This window comes from Centroberyx affinis, unplaced genomic scaffold, assembly GCF_046629955.1.
Source record: "Centroberyx affinis isolate AG114_WGS23_722 - 3 ecotype Tasmania unplaced genomic scaffold, CSIRO-AGI_Caff_v1 ptg000665l_1, whole genome shotgun sequence".
NCBI classification, from domain to species: Eukaryota; Metazoa; Chordata; class Actinopteri; order Beryciformes; family Berycidae; genus Centroberyx; species Centroberyx affinis.
This window is the reverse complement of record NW_027279289.1, coordinates 68,237-78,531: the sequence shown is the minus strand read 5'-3', so window position 1 is coordinate 78,531 and position 10,295 is coordinate 68,237. Positions and strand designations below refer to the sequence as shown.

At 41.4% G+C, this 10,295-nt stretch overlaps 1 protein-coding gene across 1 annotated transcript; it reads left to right on the top strand.

Moving 5' to 3' along the window:
• Positions 1-3,282: 3,282 nt before the first annotated feature.
• Positions 3,283-6,677, top strand: ssr3 (signal sequence receptor, gamma). The gene is made up of 5 exons (XM_071519157.1): positions 3,283-3,492; positions 4,149-4,275; positions 5,080-5,178; positions 5,827-5,958; positions 6,522-6,677. Exons 1-5 carry the CDS (start codon positions 3,360-3,362, stop codon positions 6,586-6,588), a joined length of 558 nt encoding a protein of 185 aa, XP_071375258.1. The 5' UTR covers positions 3,283-3,359; the 3' UTR covers positions 6,589-6,677.
• The last annotated feature ends 3,618 nt before the right edge of the window (positions 6,678-10,295 follow it).

Here is a 10,295-nt window from a genome sequence, read left to right as displayed (position 1 = left end):
AGAAGAAACCAAAGGTCTTAAGGAAGAGGAAAAAACACATAAACCTTTAATACTCAACGGTGCCCTGTCTGAACAAACTAACTTACTACCTAACATAATAAGTAAGGGAAGGAGGTAGCAAGTCTGGTGTGTGAAAGTTACAGACTGCACATTGTAAAAGTTATATTTTTACAGCACATGGTAAATGTAATAATAGATTAACACATTTAGTTCCCCTGTTAGCCATCAGAAGACAGCGGATTGTGTGTTACAACATGCCTATTCAGTCCTAATTCACACCATTTATGAAAGAATGTTACAGAGAAAGAAAGTTATGGATGCAGGACAGGGGACTTCCATAATAACTAAAACTAAAGAAAAAGATTTAGTTCTGAGAACAGTCCAGGACTTTTTTTATGCTTATCAAATTCAGTCATAGATAGTTAGTCAGTTACTCTATTTAAATAAATGTCACACTGGACTCTTATCTGCATACATGCCTTGTTCATCTTTCATGATTTTGTGGTCTCTGTGAGTCTATCTGTGCCACACACAGAGGGACGTCTCCTTGTGTGTGTGTGTGTGTGTGTGTGTGTGTGTGTGTGTGTGTGTGTGTGTGTGTGTGTGTGTTCACGCATATATGTGCAGCTGTATGCATTTGTGCTTGTGTATATGGGCTTAGAAGTCATAAATTCCGTTAAAGTTACAGTAACATAAAGAAATAAAAAATGAATTATTAAATTACAGTAAATTACAGTAAAAGTTGGTATGTGCTGAGAGGAGACATGTTGATCTAAGTGCCTTGGAAAGCCCATGGCACAATATTGCTATTTTTACACAGTATCATTAACACACACACACACACACACACACACACACACACACACACACAGTGTGGTGGCATGCAGATGTAAGAGATGTCGGGCCCCTGCAGCTTGGCTTTGGGCTGGTGAGAGAAGATAACTCAAAATGAATTTGTCATTGTGATAGGTGATCTGTCATACAAACTCCTTAGGGTGCGATCAGAGAGAGCTAAAACACACCAGCACAGCCAGGCAAACTGCCCCGGAGGAGTTCAGTGTGTGTGTTTGTGTTTGTGTGTGTGTGTGTGTGTTGCTATTCCTTGTTGGCTGTGGCTGGTCAGTGTGTGTGTTTGCCCCTGTGGTTATGTCTGTGGTGTGAGAGAGAGAGAGAGAGAGAGAGAGAGAGAGAGAGAGAGGGAGAGAGAGATCACCAACCTCGCCTGGCATTGTGTTGGCAGGCCTTTTGGCATTACTCCCCCCCTCCCTCTCCTCCTGCTTTGCTTCCTTCCTGCACCCCTGAAGTGCATGTTTAATCCCTTAGCTCCATCCCCATTTAAAGACAGCGACATCACGCAAACCTGCCTGTCTGCATTGCAGTCTAACACACACATGCACCCACAAATACACAGACACACACACACACACGCACACAGAGAAAGACAGAGAGCCGGCCAGCAGGGGGTTAAGCGCTGCGCTGGCAGCAGCAGCAGGCCGGGTGTCAGTCTGGTTTTCTGCTGTCCTAAAATGTCTCCAGTGGCCGGCATGTGATGGCCTTGGATGACAAGATAAGAAAGAGAAGGGACTTTTGCAGATATGCTCATCCACATAATGGCTTATGCACTCTCTAAGAGATCTGTTGCTCACACACACTCACTCACACACACACACACACTCACACACACCATATATGGCATGTTTGTCAGAAGTAAACAACACAATTTGCAGGAAGGCGATCTTACAGTAAATAGATCTTGGACATAGGCCTATGTACATTTTGGTGTTGCTTAACAAAGTTACTCTGCAGCAGACACATGCACTTAGTAAGTGAAGCAAAGTGAAGACTGAGGTGTTGCTTGTTGGACACTGTTTTCCATGGCATCTTTACTTCCTTGATTTGATGTATTTCCTGTTGAAACAGGATGTTGGGGCGGGACATAACACAGTGAGGGATCATTCAAAAGTCTAAACCAATGGAACATCAATCAGGGAGAGAAAGGCAGTTTTATTTAATTGGAGGGGCGGAGGGGGTGGGATTGTTAAAAAATCTGTGATGGTTTTATTGGTTGGAATTTACATTTACGCCTCCTGGCGCAGCATGAGGTCACCATGAAAGATACTCTGTTTTCCAGGAAGAAAAAGTTTCAGGGAGATATAGCTATAACAGGAGTTTCAGGGAGATATAGCTCTCCCTCCTGGCTCCGCAGTGGGCGAATGACCTTCCAACTCCAGTCAGAACAGTCGAGCAACTCGTGTCACGCTCTCCCCCTCTCTACTCACTCCAATTCCTCTCTAAAAATCCCTTATATCGCTCTCTTTAGCTCTTATTCTATGTTACTTTTCCTTGCACTTTGTTCTTACATGATCACTCTTGGGTCACATGGTTTATTGTAAGGGCAGTAAGGCCCTGACCTTACTGTTGGTTGCAGCTTATTCTACTGTTGCACTCACTGCAAGTCCCTCGGGGGAAATGTGCATCAGCTGAATACCTAAATTGTAAATGTACGTGTAGATATTGACCTCTAGTGGGCAAAATGTGTATTCTGCAAATACCCTAACACTGCCAAGTTCTGCACAGTAGGTGACAGTGTACAACATTTATATCTCAGCTCCTCCTCCACTGACCATCACCAGAATAAGACTCTTCATCTGACAGCTTGTGATCCACAAGCCTGTATTTCATTAAATGGCAAAGAATGCTTTGAGGAGATAATATGGAGGTTCCTAAGGGGAAGGTAAAGCATTATAAAAAGCATTATAAAAGAAAAAGGCAGTGGATAGGAAATAGGCGAAGGAATGCCTTGAATGGAGAGGCAGGCAATAATGTTCTATTTAGCCTAAAATTGGTTGGTAACAGAAGTGATGAATTTAAACTATTCTATATCAAATTCTGCTAAAAGGGAGCTGTTTGGGGTTTCAGGCTTTTCTTTGAAAACTCTGTTAGCAGATCATAAGAAGCAGCTTAATATTGTAAAGATAGTTGTATATTTTCTAGCAGAAACACAAATGTACCCATGGATTTAGTATTATAAGAGTAGTTCTTTGAGAACTTTGCTGGCAGATTATAACAAGCTGCTTAATGTAGTAAAGAAAGTTTGCGAGCAGCAACAAAAATGTACCCGTGGGTAAAACCTGCTTGATTTACGATTACAAGAGTAATGACTTTGGCTTCCTGTGGAGGGCGGCAGTGCACGTAACGCGTCTAGTCTGCCGCAAAGTAAGAGCAGCAGAAGAAGAAAGAGCTGTCGTATTTCCGGGATTATGCTGACGCGTCGTTAGCTTCACCATCCTCTGTGTGCTCTTACGTGTCAGTCTTCTTGAGTCCAGTACAGAGCAACAGACAGGCCGGTTTCGAAAACCATGGCACCCAAAGGCAGCAACAAGCAGCAGTCGGAGGAAGACCTTCTCCTCCAGGACTTCAGCAGAAACCTCTCGGCAAAGTCTACCGCTCTCTTCTACGGCAATGCCCTCATCGTTTCTGCCATTCCCATCTGTGAGTATACGCTAGCTCCTGCTAACTGTCTTAGTCAATGTTAGCTAGCTAGCACTGATTCATTGGAGGCGTAGGGAAAAATGACTAGAAGTTGTTGCTAGCTTGTCATGGTGCCTACTAGAATGAACTTGAGCACCACAAACTGTTTCTAAAACATAAGAGAACATTAAATTATAAAGGAGAGGGACTGGGACATGCTAACTTCAGTTAGTAACTGCTACCCAGATGTCAAGTGTAGCAAGTTACTACAAGTAGCGTAGATAACCTGATAGCAATGGTAATCCGCAGTAAAGTTAAATAGTAGTTGTTGTGATTTTGATTAATTCATTAGAAAGGCAAAATAGACATTAGAGTCAAACAGATAACACCTCTGTCTTCCGTTCAGTTTAAGCTAAGTGGATGTTGGTGCAGCAGAGTAACTCTACTGCACTTAGCCTGCAGCCCCATGACGTGGCCTGGATGGCTACAGGCTACTATAGAAAACCTGATATAGGTATTTGATTTAATAGGTATTTGCCCAGCATAGTGTGCACATCACAAACTTAAGATCAATTTTAAATCTCCTGCATAGTCAAATCCTAATCTTGCGTTTGTTTGATAAACACGCCACAGTCAAAGTTACAAGTGTATGTGTGTGTGTGTGTGTGTGTTTCCAGGGCTGTTCTGGAGGATTTGGCACATGGACCTGGTCCAGTCTGCGGTTCTGTATGCTGTGATGACTCTGGTCAGCACCTACCTAGTGGCCTTCGCCTACAAGAACGTCAAGTTCGTCCTGAAACACAAGTAAGACACTTAAGTCACACTTTTTAAGGCACAAGTAAATTGTACTAGACAAGTGACTTGTGTAAACTAGTCCTCTTTTGCATACACTCAGGACAAGTAGAAACATTTTAAAGATGGACACATATACACACACACTGACAGACAGACAGATAGCAAGGTGAACTATGACCTATGTGCTGAAGTATTGTCATTTATTGATTTTGATTTGACTCTTAAGACAAATGAGAAGGAGCATGGTCTCAGAACAGGCTGTAGATAAGTCTGTAGTTTCTCCATCTGCAAGTTTTACAGCTCTGGAAAAGAATAAGTTCTTTTAGCCATTCATGTTTCAATTCCCTGAATATTACTCTGAGTTGGAGTGCAATATTGACTGATTATTATGGACAAGATTCATTGAGATATGATCCCTTTTTTCATTATCTAACATCCATCTGTGTGAATGGCTGAAAATCAAATTGCTTTGCTTTGATTTCTAACATGTTACACGTGACTCTTGCTGCCTGATTTTAGTATTTTGTAAACTTTCTGTTACTGAAACCCTATTTTAGCAGGGTAATCGCCCAATTTCCGATTATTGTACTATTGTCAGTACATCCCATACCTCTGTTGGGTAACCAGAGGACTATTTGAGGGGAAATGAAGGGGATTACACCCCCTTGTTGGCAAAAAAGAACGAAGTACATCTTTCCTATAAACAGTTAATTTTAGTGGAAAAGTTTTCTTGCCCACTACTCCCTTTACTGAATTTTAAGAAATCACCCACTGGCTCTTAATATTTATGACCTTCCTCTCTTGATCATCCAGAGTGGCTCAGAAACGTGAGGACGCCGTTTCCAAGGAGGTAACCAGGAAGCTGTCTGAGGCTGACAACCGCAAGATGTCCCGCAAGGAGAAGGATGAGAGGTGAGACACACGGTCGTCATGGAAACCCATACCTTAATAGTTTTTATCCAGATGGACATTTGCTGTGTGGATTCAGTGTTCAACTCTTACATGGAAGACCTGTGGCACAGGAGGGAGAAAGTGTCCACTAACTGGCGTAGTATGTTGCAAATATTCTTCTCAGTGACTTTCAGAGTTTGACAGAAAACCTCTCGCCAGTGACCTCTATTCTTTGTCAACATCTTGGTGAAAAGGAACATATTAGCAGACTACGAGGCCATTATTTGCCATCTTCTAAAACAGCCTGCCTTAAACTGTTGGTACTCTTAAACAGCACATGGCAGACATATCAGTCCTGCTGTCAATTTGTAGATAGTTTCTCAAATTTAGCTTCCAGGCAGAAGATGTTTGAGCCTCTTCTTTAACAACTCTGTCTTCCTCAATTCATGGAATAAAATAAATGTCTGTCTTCCACCTGAAGGGTCCTATGGAATTGGAAGTAGTTCAAAAAGCATTAGACTATTAATTTGTTATATCGTACACATTTGCAATGTATATGAGATCCTGTTGTCCTCTGCTCCAGTTCCATCAAGGCAAATTCTGTTCCATGCTTCTACATGGCATTAAAGTGACTGTGATCCTGTATTCTCTCTCCCTGTCTTGGTCCAGGATCCTGTGGAAGAAGAATGAGGTCGCTGACTATGAAGCCACCACCTTCTCCATCTTCTACAACAACACTCTCTTCCTGGTCCTCGTCATCATCGCTTCCTTCTTCCTGCTCAAGAACTTCAACCCCACCGTGTATCCTTTTTAACCATACGTTTCATCAGCAGCAGCAATACGCGTAGGACCGGTTCACTGACAGTTTATAGTGTGTTCACATACTGGGCAGCGGACACATGTTTTGCAAAACCAAGCAGACTGGATGGGAGAGAAAGCCCTGTGTCTTTTGGTAATTTCACTTCACCTTATCTGGATTCCCCTCCAGGGAATGGCATGTCTCTTGGTTATTTACTTTTGCTGTGATACTGTATTATGAATCATTACATGCTCATCCTTATGCTGTATCTGTCTGCAAATGGCATGAGTGCAGTTCAGTTTGATGAAAAGGTGGGCGTTTTTTTGTATTGATAGGTTGTGTGAGAGTGTGTTAAGCACATCAATTGTAGCATCTCTGTGGTGATGCACAGAGAGCAAATTGCTCTTATTCAGCAAGGGAAATGGTGCACATGGACATTTTTCACACATATGCCCTTTAAAATCAGTTCTTAACAAGGGGGATGCAATTAATGTGTGCCCTGCCTTCCAATACTTCCACCAATTCCTGGTGATGTGTGTTTTTGCCTTAACCGATTGTCTTCCAGCAACTACATCCTGTCCATCAGTGCCTCCTCAGGACTCATCGCTCTGCTGTCCACCGGCTCCAAGTAAAGAATGGCAGGAAGAAAAGGAAAGAAGCAGGAGGGATCAAGGGTTTTTGTGTCAGGGAAGGGAGGGGAGGGGGGGTTAAGTGACGGTATATATTGTTTTTCATTAAAATGAGGGATGGGATGGGGTTGGGGCGGGTTTGAAATACCACATTTCAAATTCATGAAATTCATGATCAAATATCTGATATCTGGATGGTCTTCCTCCAGGTCTGTCTGTCTGTCTGTTTTTGTACCAATAAAAGTCACCAGGTATGACACTCGTCTTCTGTGCTGATCTTTTGTGTTGATCTTTTGTGAGTGTACATGGCAAATAGAAAAAATACAAGTAGTATTCACATGGTTTGTTTTACCGGAATTTGCTATATAGGACAAGAATTAAAGTGAAACTAGACAATCACAAAGACTTATTTGATAGTCAAATTAGTAACCTTTTCTATGATAAATAACCTATTGACACCTTTCAAAAGTATAAAGTAGGTTTTGGGGAAACATCTTGAACAAAGATGAAACACAAACTTGTCTGTTGGCATTATGCATTTATTTAATCACGCCTTCATATAGACTATTTACAGAAAAAATACTGTTCAGAACAGGAGAGGACATATGGATATAGATACACTGATGGTTTGCATGTCACAACTTAAAAAGGAATAAAAAGAAGAACCCAGCGTCTTTTCCACCTACAACTTTACATATTGTAGAAAACGACACTTAGTGTTGTTTTGTAGAATAGTTTACAGTAGTTTACACTTTCAGAGGAATTTAGGTGATCTAGGCTGGATTCACACCAGAATAGAAAATCTGAGGTTTAAGCCTATGTAACCCATAGTGGGTCTTTTCATATCTGGTTTTCAACTATCTCATCTGGATCAATTAGGGTTAAAAATCAGACCGTCTGTAAATCCAGCTGTAGCCCAAATGCCTGTAGCTTGGTTGCATTTTGGCCATTAGACTTATTCCCCAGCTTCTCAACCTGTTGATGGTAACAAATGTGTGAAAAGAGAACTAAGGCCGATGCCTGCACTCACACAGCCCTCCCACACGACATGTTGACCACCTTGGGCCAAGTTTCCCAAAAGAATCACCGCAAAAACATTGCATTTAATAATGTGACACTCTATTTAAATCAGTAAGATAGGATCAGGGAATCAGATTTTCCACTTGACTGAGCTGTTCCAAAAATGTTTAAAAAAAAAAAAGAAAGGTGCATGTGTAAATTCAGTTGGATTGTCTCTAAGGACAAAGATTATCTTTGAGGTGCTTCAGATCTTTTGGGAAACTTAGCCTAGATAAAGACCAAACTGGAACAAAGCCACTGCCATACAGTCGCCTGCTGTAGGATAGGACTCTGTACACAGGGATTACAATACATTACATTTCAAGAAGTTGTATCCTTCATTTTGAGTCATTCTCTCAGCAAGGGTTAGGTTCCCTCTGCACTTTGTAGAATAGTGTGTTGTGAATGTCTTGTTGCTTTGTATTCGTCCAACTGAATAAATCACAGTCTTGTAATATCTAGACTTATGTAATTATATAGCTTTGCACAATTGTTTTGCTATCACATTTTTGTAGGACAGCATCCAAACACCATTAAACAACTCCTTGTAATGAAAGACATCCCTGAAGTTTTTTCCTGTAGTGGGACTCAAGTCAAGGCACTCTGTAGGGTGGAAGTCTCCACACACACACGCACACGCACACGCACACGCACACACACACGCACATGCACACGCACACACACACACACACACACACACATATCGGCAGGCCCTGTTTCAATATGATCACTGACTCAAGTCTGGGCAACTTGTTGACTTCCACACAAATTAAAGGTGCAACTACCCTGTATGATGCATGTGATGTCACACTTTTTTGCCCCCAGAGTTATGATGAAGAAAACTGAACTGAATTGGCCTGAGTGAGTGTTTACAAATTCCACTCCAGCAGGGATGTAGTGGAGGGTAAACACACTTAAACACAGTTTACCTATCCTTGCATTAGTCAAATAGATTTTGCCCACCTTTTTAGACTGACATAAATCTTTATGACATGAATTCATAGTAAACATCATAGTACGTTGTATCAAAATGATGGAAGTTAATATGAAGTCTTTCAAGGAAGAAAAAAACATTATTTTCTTAAATAATTAGCCCTGGGCTAACTAACACTTACTCATGATAGGGTAACAGTGTTTTTGGCCAAAGGCTAATTAACTCAAATTTCTTGTGATTAAAAGATGCAGGGTATTTTGTGCTGCAAGTCAACAAATGTGCTCAAAGGAAGTCAGGCAGTGATTCAATTGGAGTCTGGCCAACATTTCTATTGATCTCTGTGATGGCTTTATTTCCAGATGAAAAAGTCAACAACAATAGCATGAAGGCGACAAGCATGAACTTTGAGAGCTGAGCCAACTGATAGGAGATAATGATCCTCTATCACGGTCAAGTAATGGGACAACATGTAGTTTTGAACAGAAGATCAGTATCTTTGAATAATGCCATTATTTTCCATTATTTGACTGCACGATGCCAGGAGAACAAAACAAAATTAATCCTTGCTCCTTCTAAACAGTTTTTATGGAATAAATGTCAGACCTGGAGTATTGGACGGGATGAAGAGTGGACTCTAACACTGCAATGGATGCACTGATAGTGCTGAGGAGAAACAAATGAACTCTATGTACATTTTATTTATATATTAGCCATACAGTACAGTGTAGTTCTCATATGCAAGAAGAGAGGCTTGATGATGGTTTTGCTTATGTTACAAGGGTTGCCTTAACATTTTATGTACACATACACCCCCCCACCCCCAAATTTCCCAAACACAAACAGTATCCCAAAATGTCAAAATAAATTTCTTATTCATTCACTACTCTAGAATAAATACTGTAACCTTTGCCATGTCCCAAATACCTTGCCTATAACTCTCTGTGCCATTAACAAGCAATTTTAGCAGGTATGGTGACCATTGTCAGGCAGGATGTCAGTAATCCATTTATTACATCGATTTACTATATGCTATTCCATATCCACATGGTTCATTTAGGCAATCAACAATGCAGGTTCAGTTCACAGGCAAGGAAGGAGACAAGTGTCCCCATAATGGATGCAGATTGAGAGGAAAGCAGTCCACTTCTTTTTGCAAAGTGCATTTCTCTCTTCTATTATCTAGTGAAGCAGGGCGGCAGTTCCTCAAAGGGACCACAGGGGGGCGACATGCTTCACTCTCTCCCCTCACAGAGTCCCATCCCGTCCCGTCCCGTCCATTGACACTCTCACCATCCCACAATCCTCTGCTTCACAGGGGGTCACTGACAGTAGATTGCCTGTCGAGGACTTTCTTCATAAAGCACTGTTTTAGAAGCTTGCTGTATATTTCATTAAAAACCCTTCTGGTATTATTTTATTGTGTGCTTTGCAGAGACAAAAACTGAGGCACACCATAGAAGGGGAAACACATGCATCTATTGGTTAATATGCTCAGGATTCTCAGCCTATCAGATAACTACAGAATACTATTCTGGATAAAGCTCGGGGTTGGATAAATTTGGTGGGGTTGAGCTGAGCTAAAGCTAATTCTAGTTAATAGGAACTCTGGACTATGTTAGCTGAAGCTGGTTTGAAGCCTCATTTATAAAAAGTCTTACTTCAAATTATATCTCAGGAATATGTGCCGGTAGAAATCCCCGTGTTGGCGGAAATCCAT